Source organism: Convolutriloba macropyga, chromosome 2 (genome assembly GCF_964194025.1).
Source record: "Convolutriloba macropyga chromosome 2, txConMacr16.3, whole genome shotgun sequence".
Taxonomy (NCBI): Eukaryota; Metazoa; Xenacoelomorpha; order Acoela; family Convolutidae; genus Convolutriloba; species Convolutriloba macropyga.
In genome coordinates, this window is record NC_134469.1 from 45,553,285 (window position 1) to 45,575,584 (window position 22,300).

General features: G+C 35.4%; 3 protein-coding genes across 3 annotated transcripts in view; 1 reads left to right on the forward strand and 2 right to left on the reverse strand.

Moving 5' to 3' along the window:
* The first annotated feature begins 276 nt into the window (after window positions 1-276).
* Window positions 277-22,300, forward strand: part of LOC142358703 (uncharacterized) — a 389,942-nt gene continuing 367,918 nt past the window's right edge. Inside the window, exon 1 of the mRNA XM_075410229.1 lies at window positions 277-792. Within this exon, the coding sequence (XP_075266344.1) occupies window positions 353-792 (440 nt within the window). The 5' untranslated portion in view covers window positions 277-352. The remainder of the gene's footprint in view (window positions 793-22,300) is intronic.
* LOC142335310 (neuronal acetylcholine receptor subunit alpha-6-like) lies at window positions 7,024-9,820 on the reverse strand. The gene is made up of 2 exons (XM_075383757.1): window positions 9,104-9,820; window positions 7,024-8,829 (listed from the first exon to the last, which is right to left on the reverse strand). Exons 1-2 carry the CDS (start codon window positions 9,581-9,583, stop codon window positions 7,948-7,950), a joined length of 1,362 nt encoding a protein of 453 aa, XP_075239872.1. The 5' UTR covers window positions 9,584-9,820; the 3' UTR covers window positions 7,024-7,947.
* On the reverse strand, window positions 11,661-13,324 carry LOC142335538 (acetylcholine receptor subunit alpha-like). The gene is made up of 2 exons (XM_075384077.1): window positions 12,851-13,324; window positions 11,661-12,578 (listed from the first exon to the last, which is right to left on the reverse strand). The coding sequence occupies exons 1-2, from the start codon at window positions 13,322-13,324 to the stop codon at window positions 11,697-11,699; spliced, it is 1,356 nt and encodes a 451-aa protein (XP_075240192.1). The 3' UTR covers window positions 11,661-11,696.

Consider the following 22,300-nt stretch of genomic DNA (forward strand, 5'->3'; position numbering starts at 1 on the left):
ATCTCATTCTTCTTTTCTTTGCATCTTTTCCGTTTGTGCCCCCAAATCACGTCACGACCCCCCATTACATAACACATGTTTTAAGTATTGTTTGCAAAAATACTTGTATTTTAAGAAGTTTTTCTGAGATGTTGCAATGTTGATATCAGTTCATCAAGAATATTATTTCTAAGTAATACTTTAATAAGAATATAAGGTTATTGGGCTTTTCTCTTTCAGAGAAAGGAGACAACTCGGGCGAGAAGTAATTTTAATACGAATTGTTTTTTCAGATCGACAAATGATGACCGTACGCTGAAGTTCAGATGAATCATTTATCGCGTGAAGTTGGGCGTTATGAGCTTACTTAATAATGATATCATCCATTTTTGGAGTTGCTGCTGCAAAAGTTAATTCTTTATCCGAATCTATCCAATCTCTTAACCCCACGGAAACGCTTGAAAATGCCCTGAAGTTGCCCCCTAACACTGTGCCTTCCAATGTTACCTCATCTCAATCCCTCGGTCCACAGGCGCCCAATATCGCACCGTCCCAAAATCGGATTCCAGTTCCGTCGTCTAATGTGAGATCAGCTTCAGTGCCGCCCACAGCGCGGAAACCGTATAACCCTAATGGAGACGGCGAGGTGGCAATATCGCCTCCTCGCACTCTGACACCTACCGAACGATTGAAAACAGATGAAGAGGTTCCACTTCCAGATCTTTCTGGTTTAAGTCCCGAGGAGCAAAAGAAAATATTAGCCGTGTTAGAACGTCAATCAGATGAGACCGCTTCAGAACAGCAAGCTCTTGAGTTAGTACAGCATGTAAACTTTAAAAAGCATTTTTCTTGGTTGGAATGATCTACGGAACGTTAAATTTGCTCTTTTTCGAAATGTTACACAATCATAAATGCATTTTCTCACTTGGAGAATGACTGTACGGACGGCTTTCAATTCAATTATCGTTTCTAGCTTGCCAAATTTTTCCAAATGTTTTTCAATTCAAACTATTTGTCTTAGTTTAACTTTCAGATCAGACGTCTTTTGAATAAGTTATTATTTTGCGTTCAAGAGAATAATAAGATCACCTGTGATTTCATCAAATTTATCTTGTTGGTCCGACCCCACTTATGGGGGAGGAACTATATGCTCAACTGTTTTTGTTCAGTCAATTTGGCCCGTCGATACATTTATCAGAGATTTGTGAGTGGTATCACTAGAAAGCTCGTCGTGCTTTCAGGGTGGAATTCCAGAGTTTTCAATGTTTTGTCCTTTTCGAGGAGTTATCGAGGTTTAAAGTTTTTGTGAACATTTCACTTTTCACACATTTCACGTTTTGGGATTTTTTTTAAAAAAAATTCTGTAAATTTTTGCCATTTTTCCAATTATGTTACCATTTTCCGCGTTTTCGGGTTTTTTTTAACCGTTAAGCAATTTTTAGGCCATTCTTTGTCGCAGCGTGGTTTTTGGATTAAAACAGATTTTTATTTGGATCTAAATATTTGGTTTTAGAGAATTTTTTTGCGGCCAATTGACTTCTGCTTTGCTTTTTTCTCAGGGTGTTCTGGAGAAGTATGCTAATTGGGATGCGTCGGATTTACTGGTGATTAGATACGGTTTTTCGAACTCGTCTGTGGTCAACGAATGATTTGTTGACCTTGAAGCTAAAAGTTCTGAATAAAATTCTGTAAATTTTGTCCTTATTTTGTTCCTTTTTTCTTAACTTTTTTCTTAACTGAGTCCAAAAACTGGTGGGACATTGTTGTTCTAACGAGCTCTAAAGGAATTTACAGTTTTCATAGTTTGTAGCGTATGGTATTGTTTTGATAAAATCTTATTTTTTTAGTTTTGACCTTAGATTTGAGTTTTTCTGTATGTTTGTTACATTCTGAGTATTGAAAGATTTGGTTGCTAAAGCTCATTGGTCGTCTGTTTTTTTATTATTGCATATGTGAGTTTGGTTAGAACATGCGTTTGTTAAGTTCCAAAAGCAATACTGAAATATCTCATTAATTAGCGTCTAGCGTTGGTAACTTCTCTTCGAATTTGTGTTCTCAATTTGGATAAATAAATGAGTGCCGAGGTTTTTTTCCTGCACTCAATTATAAATCTAATGTGTGCTTTTAGCATCTAATCAAAATAAATTAGAGGCCAAGAAAGCTGAATATTTATGAAGTCGTTACCTGAGAGGCTTCAATTTGAATATTATTTTGAAAACGGTTTAAATGTTGAATAGTGTATCTCATTTTATGTTGCTTGGTGAATATAGTTTTTCACTCGATAGAATTGTCGTTATGCATATTGAAAAATATTGGATTTTATGTAATTTCGGTTGTTCCATTTGTTCTGGTATCCATTCTACTTAAATAAAAAACATTGAACTCAACTTATATCAACCCATTTGTGCATACACATCTGCCCTTTAAGAATTTTTGCGAGGCTTGCGAATGGAATTTGTAGTGGTGCATGTATGCTGATGTCCCAATACTGAGCAGTCTTGTTGAATCTCTAACGAAAGAGAGGTCTAATAAGACCTCATGATTTCTTTTAATGCTCATTGTATTAATTCCTCTGAAGCTATTTGTTTAAATATATATTTTGAAATGTTAACTTTTGAACTTAGGTGTTTTTGTAGGTTTGTTGTAGTGTGGGTTGTGAAAGGTCAAATTGGTTGCTGTAGTGCCGTTAAGGAAGTTTAATAATGGCTGGAATTCATAGCTAATGTGTTTGGTTTCGGCAACCACCGAATTTCAAGGAAGTTTCAAGTTTTAGGAAGAGGTTTTGTTTTTTTTTAAATGTTGCATGTGTGAGTGTATGGTTTGATTAGTCATTTGTTAGAATATTCGTTTGTTAAGTTCCAAAGACAATACTGAATTATCTCCCATCAATTGGCTTCAAGCTTTGGTGACCTCTATTTGAATTTGCTTCTCAATTTGGATTTTTAGTGAGTGCAGAGGTCATTTTTTTCTGCACTCGCTTATAAATCTTTGAAAGATCACTTTGGTTGCTGTATTTGGAAAACGAAGCTTATGGATCGATTGACTTCATAGCTTGCGTTTTTGTATGACTACACGATTTTTTTCTATTATAGTGAAATATGAATTCTGACTGTTGTTTTTTTCTTGTCTTGCCCTTCAATATCCTTTATTAAAGTCTGCATCAATAAGATCTATAATGAGACATATCTGAATCAAAAGTTTTCGTTATTTGTTGGATAGTCATCGAAATGAATTTTGAGACCATTTAGTTTGGACAATTTTGATTTTTAAATGGTTTTTCACTCATTTGTTTTTTAGGTCATTTTTGGTCGCTTGCAATTATTTGTTCTTATCCATAGTTGCTGACATAAAATCGATTTTCCGAAATGGCGTTGTTAAAATTTTGGCTTCTATTTTACAACGGCGTGTTATTGAATTTTGATTCAAAAATATTAACAGCTTTTGGAAATTTGGTTTTCGCATATGTCTGTTTGAATTGGTAAAAAATTGCGATAACAATCTTTTGATGGTTTTTATGAGCAAACATGACTAACCTCAATCGTGACTTACCCCGTGCTTATATACCTGGGGTAACCTCTACTTGAATTTTATCAGATTTTGTTGTCGCAATTTAATTTTTTAATGGGGTAACTTCTGCACTGAGCCTTATTTCAGAATTTAGAATGTAATCGAATTTAAATAGAGGCCACTTGTTACTTTCAATAATTCACTCATACTTTGAAGTTTGTGATTCAATTCCAGATGAGACAGATGTTGATTTTTCGGATCTCACTTCTCGTATTTTGGAGAAATTATATGTTCACTAGAAATTTAAATGTTTTTTGAGAAATTGCATCAGAGTTGAAATAAAGAAATTTTGTCTCATTCGTATGAACTCTTTTTTGTACAGACATGTGCGCTTTTTTAAGAATCGATGAAAGTTTAATTGTGAACTAATTCTATCAATGCAGTCTCTCTCTCTCTCTCTCTCTATCTGCTTCAATTGGTGGACAATAGAGACAAGATTGTGGATCAGCGAGGTCGGAATTTTGTGCCATAGCACATTAACTAGCCTCCTTGTTCTTATTTTGTCTGCGAATAATGTCCAGAAGCAAAAGTTTTCGACTTGTCAGCTTCAAACTAATTGACAATGAACTTCAACAGATTAAATTGATATTGATTATCTATATGTTTTAAAATCTTGTCAGCCATGTTTTTTTCTTTAAATTAGGTGACTTTTTTTGCGATGGTGACCTTGCAAAGTTTTTGCTTAAATGAACCAAAGCTTAAGAAGCTTTCTTTGACAGATCTTCAAAGTCGGAACCGACTTTTGGCGAGAGTTACGTCTATTTCGTTCCAAATAGCAATCGCTTTGCCATTTAAGTTTCATTTTCGGATGTCACCCCCAGATGAGGCACCAGTTATTTATATATGATCAATTGTGTGCTAAAGAAATTTGTTAACTTTCATTCTATCCATACCTCAAATTTTTAGAATGCAATATAAAGTCGTCCTCGTTACGATTACAAATTTATTTATGGATCCTTTTATTTTTTTTACAAGAAGCAATTCGTTAGAGCTGAAGCTTTAGGCTTTTTTACTGATGTTATTGTGATTTATTTTTGCTATTCATTGTTTACTTTGAGTTGCATTGGGGGCGCTATGCGTTTTAAAATTTGCTCGCCTCATCGTTATAGATAGAGATAAAATATTTGGGATAAAAATATTAATGTTTAACATAAAAACACACTTTTTATATGATATATTGTTTAAAGTGTTTGCGAAAATTTTGTCAGAGTGACTTTTTTATTTTCTTAACCATTTTTGGGTTTGTTTTGATCTTAAGTGTCACTTGGTATGTATCTCTTGTGTCTCTAATACCTCTTAGTTCCAAAACATTCTACAGTATTTGATGTTTACACAAAATAGTGTTTAGTTAAGAGTGGAGTGGGGACCAGAAATACGCAATTGTGGATTGTAGTTACTAAAATACCATTAAAACTATTTCTATGATATTTTTGTGATTTATTTCAAATTAGTCAATTCTGGCTGATCGATATTTTTATTGCAGACTTGTGACTGGTATTATTAGAAAGCCGTTCAGAAGTAGAATATTTTAGTTGAAAGTTTTATTGGATTTTTATTTCAAGGATAATCGAGGTTTAAAGTTTTTTGGATTTTTTTTGGAATATTTGGATTTTGTTAACGCTAACTTGTTTAGCTTTGATTTTTACTTTTTTATTGCTACAATTCATTTGCTGCAGATTTTTAACCTGCTTGCATGATCTGAAGCTAATTTGCCTCTATTTTTGTTCAGTCTCTTCTGGGACAACTCATGTCCCGTTTGTGAGACTAATCTAGTAGTTCACCGTTCTGTTTTGCATTCAAACTTGTTGCGTATTTCATCGCACGCCTTTTAAATTGGACATTGAAAATGTATTCAACATAAACCAGTCTTTCAGCAAGCATCAGATTTACATAGTTTTTTTAAAAGAAATCTAAGTGCTTTCAGAATCTGTTACATGCTCAAATTTTTGGCTATTTGCTTTAAAGTCTCAGAGTTTTATCAATTGCTCAATTCCACATATTTTCTCATAACCTCACATATTTTCAATGCTACATGTTTTAAGAGGAGTTGATACGAGTCTTGGCCATCTTGTTTTGGTGGCTTCTAATTAATGTAGACAATTATTGTTTAGTCAAATTTGTATGGAAATGTACGTTTCGAAAAAGTAACGGGGGCTTAGGGATAATGTTGATTGAACAATTATGTTTTAAAACTACGGAAGTCTGATTCAGATACCAAGTCGAGTCTTGACAAAACTCATGTTTTGTCTAGACACGGCTTGGTATCTGAATAAAGCTTACGTTGTTTAAAAACATATTTTTTGCGCCTCAAATTTTGTTGCGGAAAATTGATCCATGCAATTTTCTATAGTTTCGTTTGTAAGCTGCCGTCAATTGAGTTTAGCTATTAGTTATTCATGGGACAGTTTAGGACACGCAACTTAAAAGGAAAGAGATCGACAATCCAGGTCGCTGCAATGAATGTTTCGCACAAAAAATAGGCACACGACTGCACCAATAGTTTATAGCAATTGCTAACCATCCGAAATTTTCACTGCTAGATCATTGCCCAAGACAAAGCCATAAGAATAAATGATTTTATGCTCACCGAAAACTAAACTGTTTTTAGCTGTGGAAATTTGTAATTGATATTTACGAAGGATTTTTCGTTCTTTTCTGCTTTCGAAAGTCGGTTGTAGTTTTGAAAATTTTTTTCAATTGCTCTTGAACGAAGTTCATAGCAATTATTGTAAACGTGTGTGTCTTTTTCTGGTTCTACTTCTTTTCACCCCGATTCATTTAACCCCGCATATTTTAACCCCGTATCTTTTAACCCCTCTCTTATTTAAACCCTATATCATTTCACCCCTCTATCATTTCATCCCGCCCATTAGCGGTCTACATTAAAGGCATAATTTGTCATAATTAAGTAGATAACTTAATCCCATGCTCGGTTGTGATAGTTTCATATCAAGTCCCGCGGGCCGCTGAGGCATGGCCGTGGCCCGAGAGGCATGGCCAAATGATTGTTCTGCTAATTTAATAGTCCTTATTTTACAAAAGATTAAAATCGGGGTGAAATGATAGAGGGTTTAAATGATGGATAGGTGAATAAATCGGGGTTAAAATATAGGGGGTTAAATAAATAGGGGTGAAAAAGCGGGACACCTTTTTTTATGCAGAATTTTCGCTTGACAATTTTGACTTTTCGATTGAGTTTTGCGCCCTTGACTTTTTTGCGTTTTGCGTGATCTAAAATTCTCTCTCAATCACAATTTCAAGCAGCTGAACTCAATTGGTGGCAATTTAATACTAAAAATCAAATGAAAAGTGCGCCGAAACTTGTGTCATTTTTTACTTTAAATCTTAATAGTGGTATATGTTAACCTCTATTGTGGTTATTTGAAGCCCACTATTGAACTTCTTAGTCCCATTTAGGCTCCCCCTCCCCCCCCCCCGACTGAAGCAGGCTGCAATCGATTAGAGCTCTCACTAGTCGTTCGAGAGCAATTCTTCCGACGTTTAGTCTGTTATGTTTTGTTATTTTGCGCGAGAAATGTTCTCAAAATTTTGCTTTGTTTGCGAGCTTCTGGCCGAATTTTTAGTAGTTGGATTATGAAGGTGTCTGATTTACTGTCTGTCTTGTTTCGTTTGCGGAAGGTGCTACGTTCTGTCCTTGTTTTGGACTCATCCAACTTTGTTCCAAAGGGAGAACCGATTTCTTCAGAAGGGAGATCTGATATCTGCGAATAAAAGGTGGGGGAAGAATGCGGATGAGCCTCCTTTTTACCGAGCATACTTAGTTGATAACTGATATCTATTAAATGTTTTTGTTCTATTTGTTTACTGGATATGAGAGAGAATTGTAGAACTGTGGTCACAATTGTAAAGGAACTGCTCTTTCTTCTGATTTATAATAATCGGGCAACTTTTCTATTGGGGCTTGAAATTTTATTTGGATAAAACATACTATAATGATATTTGCGAGGTTCTCTGTCCTTTGTAACGCCACTCTTAAAAGTATCGTCTTACGGATATCGTGATTTTTAATCCGGCAAACGGATTAAAACCTTAAGTTTTATTGGCATCGTTGGCGTCACAAAATCTGTGTTATGAACTGTGTGCTACATACAACTGTAACGGTAATTGTCAAGAACAATTACTTATACATGAGAAGATTTAAAAAACCAAAACCATACCTGAGTTCGTTCAACTTGATTAAGAGAAATTTTTTATGAGTTCCGAAGCTGGTCAATGCTAAGAGTGTTGATTTTTATAGTCCCGAAAGTGTTGCAGAATAAAACTGGCCCTAATTTCCTGAATTGACGTCTGATAGTCAGTGTTTTGGCTCAGAAAAGATTGATACTTTTTAGCAGTTGAAAAAAGTTTTAAATTAGTTAAAAGGCATAAGTTCATCCGATATCAAGCGTCGATAGCTGATAGATAGAAATACAAAGTCCCACCTATGAGCACAAGGGCATAGCAAATGAAAAAAGATCTATCGATTAAAGCTGCAAACATCTTCCAGCCGACCTCGTTGATGGCAAAGCGGAATTTTTGGTGTCTCATCAATCTGTCGAGAGAGAACATGTTTGTATCTGACACTTGGTTACTTTTATTCGCTGACACTTGGTTACTTTTATTTGCATGTCCGTTTGCCTTTATTTCCTTGTGGTCCTCTTTGAAGTCTTCTGATTGATTCGCACAAGCTGACAGATTTAGCTTAGCAATAAACAGTATGCTCATGAGTCGGCTGCTGATGAGCCGTACCATCCATTTGGGTACATTTTTACAGTGAGGGGTGTAGTAAACAGCTGTGACCCCAACACATACAATGACAGAAATGGACACAAGAATTATAAGAAATATTACGAAATATCCAATTATTGGGAAGTCGTCAGATGTACCAGGGGGAAGAATGTCAGATAGAACAAGCAGCTCGACCACTTGAGCCAATAGAATTGTGACGCCCAGAGAAACTTTCTCGCCGCATTCCACTGGGAGAATTAATGACAGAATTGACATGAATCCCATGAGGAGCGAGGGTATCACAATAACAGTAACATAGAAAGTAGGATGTCGCTTGAAATTGAGAACGTATTCAATCTCGTCGTAGGTATAATATGTCAAGTTTTTGAAGGTGCGATAAGTTTTGAAGTAGTTAACTGGTTTTATGAGGAGCCACTGGCCGCTCTGACGAAAGCTGATGAGATCTAATTGTGTGGGGTGGGTGAAAGTGGGATCTGTAGATACTCGGTAGGATGACTGCGTGCGAACCCACTGTCCCATCGAAAATTTACATTCCTAAACAGATTTTTGTGTCGACAATGATTCTGCTGTAAACGCGATCGCATGTTTTTGAGTTCTCTGAGCACTATATACGCCGTTGTCTATGAAAAAATCGTTTTTACTTTCGTTTGTAGTTTCTTTCTGACATTTTAAGAAACCGTGGGGTTCTTTTTGGAATACAATTTAATATTATCAACCAAATAGTTAATATTTTGTTTTGGATTGAGTTAGAAACGATTGAATTAAAACTTGAAATCAGAAATTTTAAATCAATTTTATGGTCCTTTACCTGAGTGTCGAACGGAAAGTGCCTCACGCTTATGCTGCAAGTAACTTTTACATTCACGGTAGTGCTGCGTGCCACCACAATGCCATCAAAGGAGATTAACTGCCGATTGAACACGTCAAAAACAACCTCTGTCGCGTCAAAAGATACGATGTCTGGAGCCCATACGGTATTAGGGGGCAAGTCGATAAAGTATTGGCCGTTAGTTGCAGGATCCCAAACTATATGTGGAAGGTAGTAAGTGATGTAGAGCCATAACTTGATATTAACGGTTCCTTCTTTCTCGTCAATTCCCAAGAGCTGATAGAGATCAAGGTAGATGAAAACGGTGTTGTTAAGCATGTTTGAATGTGGCGTGTGGTTGGTAGTTTGGTTCAGAATTGAAGCGACCCATTCTTGCTCTTCTTCACGTGTGTAAAAGGTGTCAGCTGGTGCCAATATGAATAAGATTAAAGGCAAGGTTGTCGGAAGAAGTCTTGACATGGTTGATTATTTACGCTTTGGTCAGACTAACCTGTGTTATGTCTGAAAGTTTGAAATCGGGAGTAAGTAATGTTGTGATACCTGGTTAATTTGGCCTTCTGAATTAGTTAATAGCTGAAGAAAGGCGATTGTGGACTGTCATGAAGCCAATAATGCGTGTACGCTTGTTGAAAATTTTTTTCTTATAGCTCTGTTGAGCTCAATTTTGCGGCTCAGCATTACTATTCTTTGAGCTGATTCACTTTCATTGTTGATAGTTTGTAATGATTTGTATTTGCTGGCATCAGATGAAAGATTTTTGCATTGATGTAACGTGGCAGTAGCATCGTTATTCTAGCTCTTGAAAATTAAATGTGACACTTTAAAATTTGACTATGGTGAGTTCAGAACAATACAGAAGTTCTGTTCGAGCAGTTATTGCCGAGTGTTAAATTTTGTCCGAAATATTTCCGCAGATTAGCTGCTAATCATTTGTGCTTTAGTATATGTAATACAAAGTATGAAGTTAGCGAAAAGGGTGCAGTTATTTGGGTCCTGTCTTTTTGTGCTCACCTTTTTTCTTAGTTGTGAGAAAATTTGTTCCAACGAACTCTGAAAATATTGAGTCACCATTACTTTTTACCATTATCATTACCACACCCAAAAACCACTAGCACAATCTTGGTAAACTCAAAATGGGCTAGTCCTACTTCCATTTTTATTGAGAGTGCTCTGTAATAAAAATTTTGCCGTTTTTTGCTAACTTTACTCGTGGATTATCAAAACCGCAGCATTTATTTTTGTTCTGACCCCACTTGTGGCGGGAGGAATTATATACTCAAATGGGTTTTTTTTGTTCAGACAATTTTGGCCGATCCATATCATTGAAAAGCTCATCCAGCGTAGAATTCTAATTTTTTTTAATAGCCGCACAGCGATAGCTGGGGCTATTATTGGCCTTCTCTTGGTTTTTTACAAATGATTTTTGAAGTCAAATTGGAGTAGTGATTTTGGTCACGCTAAAACATGAAGTGGAGCGAAAAAGCGAGTGGTTTTGCGGCGTGAAATTTTCTCGCTCTAAATTTCAAGTAGAGTGAGAAAATGGTGTTTGAACAAAAATTCGCTTTCTCGCTAGTGGTTTTTTGTTCACATGCGGCAATTTCACTCTGATTTTTACTGTTTTTTCGATTTTTTGGATCGAATTTTTTTCTAATTGGTTTTGCCAATCCATTCACAGCTCATTCTAGGCCTAGTTTTTTGTTTGAATTAAATTTTCATTTCTCGCTAGTAGTTTTTTTGTTCACATGCGGCATTTTGACATTGATTTTCTGTTTTTTTTTCATTTTTTATCTGATTTTTTTAAAATGGTTTTCTCAATCCACTCATAGTCCATTCTAGGTCTAGTTTTTCTGTTTAGTCAATGAAACTTCTTTGAATTGTACGTCAGGACTTGTCCTGCTATGTTTTTTTTATTTCGTCGTCATGATTTTTGTTACGACCAAATGACGTCACATCCACTTTTTGTTCATTCGTTCATGCAATTTCAACTGAATTGCATGCGTGACGTCATTTTTCGCTCTTAGTGGAGCGATTTTTTTGTTCATTCGCGTGATTAAGTTTTTGGTCACACTTGACTTATTTACCTCTCTCAAAAATGATTTCCTCACTTTGAAATTGACTTTTATTTACTTTAATTCAAAGAGATAAGGTCAAATGGGTGTGTGTCACTCTAAATGAAGGTTATTTGAGATCAGCTAATAGAGGCAGCAAACGGATTAAAAACTGACGTTTAACTGACATCGTTGGCGTCACAAAATCTGTGTTATGAACTGTGTGCTACATACAACTGGAACGGTAATTGTCAAGAACAATTACTTATACATGAGAAGATTTAAAAAACCAAAACCATACTGAGTTCGTTCAACTTGATTAAGAGAAATTTTTTATTAGTTCCGAAGCTGGTCAATGCTAAGCGTGTTGATTTTTATAGTCCCGGAAGTGTTGTAGAATAAAACTGGCCCTAATTTCCTGAATTGTCGTCTGATAGTCAGTTTTTTTGGCTCAGAAAAGATCGATACTTTTTAGCAGTTGAAAAAAGTTTTAAATTAGTTAAAAGGCATAAGTTCATCCGATATCAAGCGTCGATAGCTGATAGATAGAAATACAAAGTCCCACCTATGAGCACAAGGGCATAGCAAATGAAAAAAGATCTATCGATTAAAGCTGCAAACATCTTCCAGCCGACCTCGTTGATGGCAAAGCGGAATTTTTGGTGTCTCATCAATCTGTCGAGAGAGAACATGTTCGTATCTGAGACTTGGTTACTTTTATTCGCTGACACTTGGTTGCTTTTATTCGCATGTCCGTTTGCCTTTATTTCCTTGTGGTCCTCTTTGAAGTCTTCTGATTGATTCGCACAAGCTGACAGGTTTAGCTTAGCAATAAACAGTATGCTCATGAGTCGGCTGCTGATGAGCCGTACCATCCATTTGGGTACATTTTTACAGTGAGGGGTGTAGTAAACAGCTGTGACCCCAACACATACAATGACAGAAATGGACACAAGAATTATAAGAAATATTACGAAATATCCAATTATTGGGAAGTCGTCAGATGTACCAGGGGGAAGAATGTCAGATAGAACAAGCAGCTCGACCACTTGAGCCAATAGAATTGTGACGCCCAGAGATACTTTCTCGCCGCATTCCACTGGGAGAATTAATGACAGAATTGACATGAATCCCATGAGGAGCGAGGGTATAACAATAACAGTAACATAGAAAGTAGGATGTCGCTTGAAATTGAGAACGTATTCAATCTCGTCGTAGGTATAATATGTCAAGTTTTTGAAGGTGCGATAAGTTTTGAAATAGTTAACTGGTTTTATGAGGAGCCAGTGGCCGCTCTGACGAAAGCTGATGAGATCTAATTGTGTGGGGTGGGTGAAAGTGGGATCTGTAGATACTCGGTACGATGACTGCGTGCGAACCCACTGTCCCATCGAAAATTTACATTCCTAAACAGATTTTTGTGTCGACAATGATTCTGCTGTAAACGCGATCGCATATTTTTGAGTTCTCTGAGCACTATATACGCCGTTGTCTGAAAAAATCGTTTTTACTTTCGTTTGTAGTTTCTTTCTGAGATTTTAAGAAGCCGAGCGGTTCTTTTTGGAATAAAATTTAATATTATCAACCAAATAGTTAATATTTTGTTTTGGATTGAGTTAAAATCGATTGAATTAAAACTTGAAATCAGAAATTTTAAATCAATTTTATGGTCCTTTACCTGAGTGTCGAACGGAAAGTGCCTCACGCTTATGCTGCAAGTAACTTTTACATTCACGGTAGTGCTGCTTGCCACCACAATGCCATCAAAGGAGATTAACTGCCGATTGAACACGTCAAAAACAACCTCTGTCGCGTCATAAGATACGATGTCTGGAGCCCATACGGTATTAGGGGGCATAAAGTATTGGCCGTTAGTTGCAGGATCCCAAACTATATGTGGAAGGTAGTAAGTGATGTAGAGCCATAACTTGATATTAACGGTACCTTCTTTCTCGTCAATTCCCAAGAGCTGATAGAGATCAAGGCAGATGAAAACGGTGTTGTTAAGCATGTTTGAATGTGGCGTGTGGTTGGTAGTTTGGTTCAGAATTGAAGCGACCCATTCTTGCTCTTCTTCACGTGTGTAGAAGGTGTCAGCTGGTGCCAATATGAATAAGATTAAAGGCAAGGTTGTCGGAAGAAGTCTTGACATGGTTGATTATTTACGTTTTGGTCAGACTAACCTGTGTTATGTCTGAAAGTTTGAAATCGGGAGTAAGTAATGTTGTGATACCTGGTTAATTTGGCTTTCTGAATTAGTTGATAGCTGAAGAAAGGCGATTGTGGACTATCATGAAGCCAATAATGCGTGTACGCTTGTTGAAATTTTTTTTCTTATAGCTCTGTTGAGCTCAATTTTGCGGCTCAGCATTACTATTCTTTGAGCTGATTCACTTTCATTGTTGATAGTTTGTAATGATTTGTATTTGCTGGCATCAGATGAAAGATTTTTGCATTGATGTAACGTGGCAGTAGCATCGTTATTCTAGCTCTTGAAAATTAAATGTGACACTTTAAAATTTGACTATGGTGAGTTCAAAACAATACAGAAGTTCTGTTCGAGCAGTTATTGCCGAGTGTTAAATTTTGTCCGAAATATTTCCGCAGATTAGCTGCTAATCATTTGTGCTTTAGTATATGTAATACAAAGTATGAAGTTAGCGAAAAGGGTGCAGTTATTTGGGTCCTGTCTTTTTGTGCTCACCTTTTTTCTTAGTTGTGAGAAAATTTGTTCCAACGAACTCTGAAAATATTGAGTCACCATTACTTTTTACCATTATCATTACCACACCCAAAAACCACTAGCACAATCTTGGTAAACTCAAAATGGGCTAGTCCTACTTCCATTTTTATTGAGAGTGCTCTGTAATTAAAATCTTGCCGTTTTTTGCTAACTTTACTCGTGGATTATCAAAACCGCAGCATTTATTTTTGTTCTGACCCCACTTGTGGCGGGAGGAATTATATACTCAAATGGGTTTTTTTGTTCAGACAATTTTGGCCGATCCATATCATTGAAAAGCTCATCCAGCGTAGAATTCTAATTTTTTTATTAGCCGCACAGCGATAGCTGGGGCTATTATTGGCCTTCTCTTGGTTTTATACAATTCAAAGAATTTGAATTGTATTGGGGCGCTGTCTTTTTTTTAAGATCTGTTCACACATTTTCATGATTTTTGAAGTCAAATTGGAGTAGTGATTTTGGTCACGCCAAAACATGAAGTGGAGCGAAAAAGCGAGTGGTTTTGCGGCGTGAAATTTTCTCGCTCTAAATTTCAAGTAGAGTGAGAAAATGGTGTTTGAACAAAAATTCGCTTTCTCGCTAGTGTTTTTTTGTTCACATGCGGCAATTTCACTCTGATTTTTACTGTTTTTTCGATTTTTTGGATCGGATTTTCTAATTGGTTTTGCCAATCCATTCACAGCTCATTCTAGGCCTAGTTTTTTGTTTGAATTAAATTTTCATTTCTCGCTAGTGGTTTTTTTGTTCACATGCGGCATTTTGACATTGATTTTCTGTTTTTTTGCATTTTTTATCTGATTTTTTAAAAATGGTTTTCTCAATCCACTCATAGTCCATTCTAGGTCTAGTTTTTCTGTTTAGTCAATGAAAATTCTTTGAATTGTACGTCAGGACTTGTCCTGCTATGTTTTTTTATTTCGTCGTCATGATTTTTGTTACGACCAAATGACGTCACATCCACTTTTTGTTCATTCGTTCATGCAATTTCAACTGAATTGCATGCGTGACGTCATTTTTCGCTCTTAGTGGAGCGAGTTTTTTTTGTTCATTCGCGTGATTAAGTTTTTGGTCACACTTGACTTATTTACCTCTCTCAAAAATGATTTCCTCACTTTGAAATTGACTTTTATTTACTTTAATTCAAAGAGATAAGGTCAAATGGGTGTGTGTCACTCTAAATGAAGGTTATTTGAGATCAGCTAATAGAGGCAGCAATAACTTATACAGATTTTTAATCAAAATATAACAGATCAGCCTTCAATGAAAAGACAATTTTTTTGGTCTGTCTTTTTTACTGTTTTTTTAGACTGCCGATCTAGGAAGCTATTGCTGCTATATTCTGGCAATCTGCCAGCTATGTTTTATTTTTGTTTTTTTTTTCGAGGATTTATCGAGGTTTGAAAGTTTCATGTTTAATTTTTGTTGAATGAACATTTTTCTATGAAAATTTTAATTCAAAATTAAATTTCACGCTGCAAAATGAATCAATTTTCTGTTTCTAAAAGACGAAAGGTAATAAAAAGACTAGTTCTGGTCTCATAGGGAAGTTTGCTAAAAAAAAATCGAATTCTATTTGAGAGCTTTTTTAGAAAATTTTGCTTTTTTTCAAGTCACCAGGAGACTAGTTACTTTTCACATCCAGGTGCCGTTAATGACAAATCTCATTTACAATCAAATGAAGCCCAATGGACAAGAAATTCGTTCCCAAGGAATCGCTCATGTTTTCTTTTTGGATTCGTATCTCAGTATTCGTAATTTTAAATGAAATATCGATTTTCCTTTCGAGTTTACTAAATTTTTGGAATCCTATGGCATAAAATCGTTGTCCAAAAGTGCAGTAGGTTTCGTACTGAACATTAAGTGAACCTATCTAGTGCTTTGAGTGGACAGCTAATGGATGTTAGGACTTTGAAAATAAATTTCCTAATTTTTTAATTTTAACTAATCATAAACTTATTTTTGTGAACAGTAAATCAGTCGCAGTAAAGTCAAGACCCCCCTTCTTCCTACTGCAACCCAAATTAATTTCGTTAGCGGTTTCATCTTCTAACTATTGGTTATATGACTTCAATGGCACAAGATTTCATTTTTTATTTTTCGAAATTTTGTATTATTGGTTCCTTTTGAAATCTTATCGCGTTATCCTAATATTGATGGCTCTCATTGTTTTAGCGAACAAGTTCGATTGATCATAGATAAAGTTTTTAGAGAAAAACTCATGGTTTAAATGGCTTCAACACTTTCTTCTTGCACTTTTCTACAGAATTTTTGGTTTTTGCCTGTATTTGTTTTTTTTTTCATATAAATAAGACTTATTGTGATTTGTTATTGATTACCCATGCATGATAAACATCTTTGTCCTCCCATCCAGGCATAACTTAGCGTATTTACTGACTTCCGTTAAAATCTATTGAAGTTAAAGGCTGTTAAGACTTTAATCTTAAACCTATTTTCGTGATCTGTAAGTCAGTATCATTAATGACAGAACCCCTTTCTTTTCTACTTCAACAAAAATTTATCTAGTTGGCGGTTTTATCTTCTAACTATTGGTTATATGACTTCAACTTCACAAGATTTCAAGCCTTTTTTAAGTTTTTGGACATTTCTTATTGATTCCTTTTGAAATCTTATCCTGTTATCCTAATATTAATGGCTCCCATTGGCTCAGAAAAGTAGCATCCTTGTACTCACATCGTGGCATAACTGAGCGTAGTTGTTGACTTCCGTTGAAAGCTACTGAGTTCAATGGCTCTTAAGTCTTTAAAAATATTACTTTTAAAAAGTTTTTTTTTGAATATTAATCAATCTTAAACCTGTTTTCGTGAACTGTAAGTTATTCTCAGTAATGACATTTTTTTATTTCAACAAAAATTTATCTAGTTAGCGGTTTTATCTTCTAACTACTGGTTTTTTGAATTTGTTGCACGAGTGTTCATAAATTTTTAAGTTTGTATGTTTTTTCGTATTTTTGGTTCCTTTTGAAATCTCATTACATTATTCTAATATTGTTAGTTCCCATTGGCTTAGAAAAGACGTTCAATTGATCATAGAAAAATTTTCCAGAGAAAAGCTTATGGTTTAAATGGTTTCGACACTTTCTTGCACTTGTCCACTGAATTTTGGGATTTTGCCAGTATTTGTTGTTGTTTTCATAGTCAGCGACATATTTTATTGTCTTAATGATAACTTTTGAGTGACAAATATCCTTGTTGTCGCATCGAGACATAATTTAACGTTTTTATTGGCTTCCGTTGAAAGCTATTGAATTTTATGACGTTAATACCATTTGTTTTCTCAAAAAGTGAATGAATGATGTTTCCCAAAGCAGTCAGTTTATAGTGAATAGTCTCAAAGTTTATGATTTGTACAATTTCGATATTTTTCAAACTACTCAGTTTCGTTGTTCTTTTCGTCAACTTGTAACTCATTCTCGTCATTGAGAGGGCCCATCCAATTCCTTGAATTTCAAAAATTAACATGTCTACTGATATTATGTCGTAACTAATGTTTTGTTTGGTGCACAAGATGCGTTTTCATAAAATTTTTGTGAGTGGTGTATTTTTGTTTCTTTTTCTCTTCTTTTAGCACATTCAAGTAATAACAGATCCCAATGATATTCAAATGTGGCACAAAGGAACTTCTTTACTCTCTCAGTGTAATTTTGGCTGAATTAGTATAAATGAAAACCAAATTGAAAATACACAATGTTCAGGTAATAGCTAATGGTTTTAATGGCTTCAATAATTTGTTTTTGAAAATTGTTCGAAATTTTTGAGATTTTCTGCGTCTTTAGTCCGTTCCTATGGCTTAGTCTAACCAAAGACAATTCCCATTGGTTTCATAATGACATTAGTGAATTTATTAAGATTTATTTTGTTATAAGCTAAAGACTTTTGAAAATATTTGCTTTAAAAAATGTGGATTGATTTTTGGTTTTAACCTCATTTTTTCTTCTTTCTCGAATTAATATCTAGTCTCAATAAGGAAAACATCCATCTGCTGTACATTTAGGAAAAATTAATTCTGTCTAGTTAAGGTTTTATCTGATTGCATTTTGACGTTGTTACTAGGTGCTTTTAAATTTAGATTTTGGGTTTCTGCCGTGAAATTTTTGTTTTTGCTTTTTTTGCTGTTTGTTGATTTTTCTCGTAGTCGTTTCAATGGCAGATCTCGTGAGCGCTGTAATGAGGCATGGTATTATGTAATTCAATTAGTAGTTAGGTTTTGTAACAATTTTTTAAAACTCAAACATCTGTTTTTATCTCTTCCTTTGGTTGACAATTGAGTCAAAAATGTAGATGAGCTCGAGTCGGAACATGTGCGAACGCACATTAACGAGCCTCCTTGTTGATATTTTAACTAACAAATTATCTATATCTATGGCATTAGAAAAATTAGGTGTTCCTAATGGTTGAACAGCCTTAGCAGGGCTAGCTTTGGACCCATCTTGGACTGCTAAGATCCAAAAAAAAAACAATTCGGATTGTAATCAGTCGGTCTTTTTTTAAAAAAATTCGATCTTCTTTATATTAATTAGGAACAGGAGATTTCAAATCAAAGCTCACTGGTGATCTGTTCGATTGCCCTAATAGCTGCTTCAGACTAATTTATCTATTTTTTAAATTTAAAGCCTATGGTCGTTTTGAATTTTTGAAAAAATTGGTTTTTTATTAATTAATGGCTTATTGAACTTTGATTCTATTTTTCCTTAATTTGGTCAACTTGTATCTTGGTGTCAGCAAGGAAAGAATACTTCTTCTTTCTAATAAATTAAACTATTTAAACTATTAAATTTAACTTTTATTGCAGTTTTATGCCTTAAGTTATTGCTTTGGTTTTGCTAGATTTCACAATTTTGTTTTGATTTTTTGGTCTTTGCCTTTGGGCCGTTTTCTCGTTGTCGCATTACATCATTATTAACAGATCTTATATCAAATAATTGGCGTTCAAAGCGAGGAAAAGTGAACATATCAAAATCTTTAAAGATGTGGATTATGGTTTTAACGGCTTCGACAGCACTTTTTCGAAGAATTTAATTGAACTTTTCAATTTTGTCTCTAAGTAGTGTCGTAAGATGGATGCTCAAGTAGAGTAAAGAGACCGTTTTCTGGTCCTCGAGTGGCCAAGGCTTATCCCCGCACATGATGCCAATTTCGATTAACCGTTGACATTTGTTTTGCCAATTCTTTTTTGTTGTGCATTGTGGGCATTTCTTTCTCTCTCAGATTGTGCCGAAGAACCAACAGTTGTCTCCTCATAGATGGGTTCCAAAGGAATGTCTACCATCTCAGGTTTCGTTCCGAGGAGAGTATCAAAAATGTTATTTTCTTTTGCAAGAAGTGCCAGCTTATATTAGGCTCTCCGATTTTCTCGTCGTAGGTTAGGATCGGTTGTCGGTTTGTCCTAAAATGCATCTCTTCCGAGCGGTGTTCTTTTATTTGCTGACTGCGCCATGTCGTATGGTATTGTGTTTTGGTAGGCTCTCGCAAGGCGCGTGCGTATTATTCTACTAGATTTCTGTTTCGCGGTGCGAAATCGGAACTTGGTCCTTTCACTTAACTTGCAGCGCAAGTTCGCGAAGAAAGAGCAACTGAATTTGAATAGGATGAAATGAAATTATAGCTCAAGTGCTTATCAACAAAGCGTGAACGGTTGGTCAAACATGTCTAATCACAGAGCGGGGAGCAAAAGGTAAATGAAATGAAAGCAACTCGTGACAAGATGTTTGAACAAGAAAAAAGAAATGAAGGGCAAATGAACAAAATAAATACATCATATATAATTTACTGCACCAAATAAATAAAATGAACTTGAATATACTCAGATGTCACATACCCCTTGTTGTGAAAAAGAAAAATTGTACTTACAGGACAATTTTTTTTGTATATAACAGTAATAACTATGTTGACAAATTAATACGTGGTCCCGGTTAAATAAATAATAACAATATATGTACTGGTTATCATATCTATTAATAGAATAATACTAAATTAAGAGTTCAACTGTTTTTTCATTGTTTAATTAGTTTTGCGTTTCAATTATTTTTCTTGGTTTTCTGCTTCATGTACTGACATTGACCTGACGTCGTCATCCGGAGTCGGAGTCTGCTGGTCAATTAGAAAACTAGCACGCGGATCAGGGGTTGACACTTCTTTACTCTCTCAGTGTAATTTTAGCTGAATTAGTATAAATGAAAACCAAATTGAAAATACACAATGTTCAGGTAATAGCTAATGGTTTTAATGGCTTCAATAATTTGTTTTTGAAAATTGTTCGAAATTTTTGAGATTTTCTGCGTCTTTAGTCCGTTCCTATGGCTTAGTCTAACCAAAGACAATTACCATTGGTTTCATAATGACATTAGTGAATTTATTAAGATTTATTTTGTTATAAGCTAAAGACTTTTGAAAATATTTGCTTTAAAAAATGTGGATTGATTTTTGGTTTTAACCTCATTTTTTCTTCTTTCTCGAATTAATATCTAGTCTCAATAAGGAAAACATCCATCTGCTGTACATTTAGGAAAAATTAATTCTGTCTAGTTAAGGTTTTATCTGATTGCATTTTGACGTTGTTACTAGGTGCTTTTAAATTTAGATTTTGGGTTTCTGCCGTGAATTTTTTGTTTTTGCTTTTTTTGCTGTTTGTTGATTTTTCTCGTAGTCGTTTCAATGGCAGATCTCGTGAGCGCTGTAATGAGGCATGGTATTATGTAATTCAATTAGTAGTTAGGTTTTGTAACAATTTTTTAAAACTCAAACATCTGTTTTTATCTCTTCCTTTGGTTGACAATTGAGTCAAAAATGTAGATGAGCTCGAGTCGGAACATGTGCGAACGCACATTAACGAGCCTCCTTGTTGATATTTTAACTAACAAATTATCTATATCTATGGCATTAGAAAAATTAGGTGTTCCTAATGGTTGAACAGCCTTAGCAGGGCTAGCTTTGGACCCATCTTGGACTGCTAAGATCCAAAAAAAACAATTCGGATTGTAATCAGTCGGTCTTTTTTTAAAAAAATTCGATCTTCTTTATATTAATTAGAAACAGATGGGGCTTGAAAATTTTCGACGTCTGCCGCCCAGTGTGGTCGTTTTGGCGGTGCTGCTATTGTTGAATCAGATGAGGAATTATCAAAACTGTAATACGAGGGGCTACAGTGGTTTCTGTCAGAGGCGCGTTTGCTCTGCGTTGCATGGGTTGCGGGTGCGGCTTGTTGAAGGGCTGACGAAAAAGTTGAATGTCGGGGTAATATCAGTTCGATGTGTATTGATCGTAAGCATTGTTACGCTGATTTTGTATCGCGGTAATGTTCGCAATTTTGGGGATCCGCCCTCACATCGCGCGTGATATGTGCGATCGGGAAGATGAAACTACGCTACCAGTTTCTCGCATGCGGTGTTTCATCTTCTTGTCGCCGTTCAGTTTACGGGTGAATTGTTTCACGTGACTCTTGATTTGCTCGTCACCAACTTTTCACATGTGCGCGCCCCGCGCCTGTCTGCTTAGACTTTTAGTGGTGTCTGCATTTCCTGTAGTGTGCCAAATTTGGCAATTTGACTGTTTCGTACTGTTACTAGGGCCTTGCCTGGTTTCTTTATTGTTGATGTTGTGCGGGATTTTGGCCTGCAGGTACCAGAGCGGAGAAATCTGGACTCTTCATCCGTGATATCTTTCCCGTTCATCAGCATCCCGCGTTGCACGAGTCATTCCCATTTCAACCTTGATATCACTCTTGTAGCCGTTGAGTCAATTGTTATCTGGTAAGATGTCCTCAGGAGTAACTGTGTCCTCATCTAAATAGTGGTTAATAATGTTGTATGAGAGATTAGATTATTTAGGTTAAGTAGAGATTACTCTAAGCGGGGTATTAGGTTTCCTGCCAAAATGCGCTTCGAAGATCGAAGTCTTTGTTGTTTTCTGTTTACATATACGCAGTTGGTGTATAATGATCTTTATTGCATGCTTTACATGGAATGCGTTATTAGTTGATTTTTCTTCTTTGATAAATGCCAGTCTACTCTTAATCGTTTTATTTAGTCTTTCTACCAAAACAATAGCACGATGATCGTTAACAGGAGCTTCATTAATTTCTATGTTTTTTTTATTGCAGAAGGTCTTTACTTGATTTCCAACCAAACATTTTGCTTGATCCAATCGAATAGAACAAGGGAGTCCGTGATTTTTAATATACATTTCCAAAAATTTTAACACATTAGGTCCATTAGTATTTTCATAAATACATGCGGTGGGATATTTAGCGAAGCGATCTATTGCAGCTAAAAAATATACTTCATTCCTGCAAAATCAATTTGAATTTCTTGATTCGGTTCAACGTAAGGTACATGAGGTCGGAATTGCTTAGCAGGAATAATAGATTTAA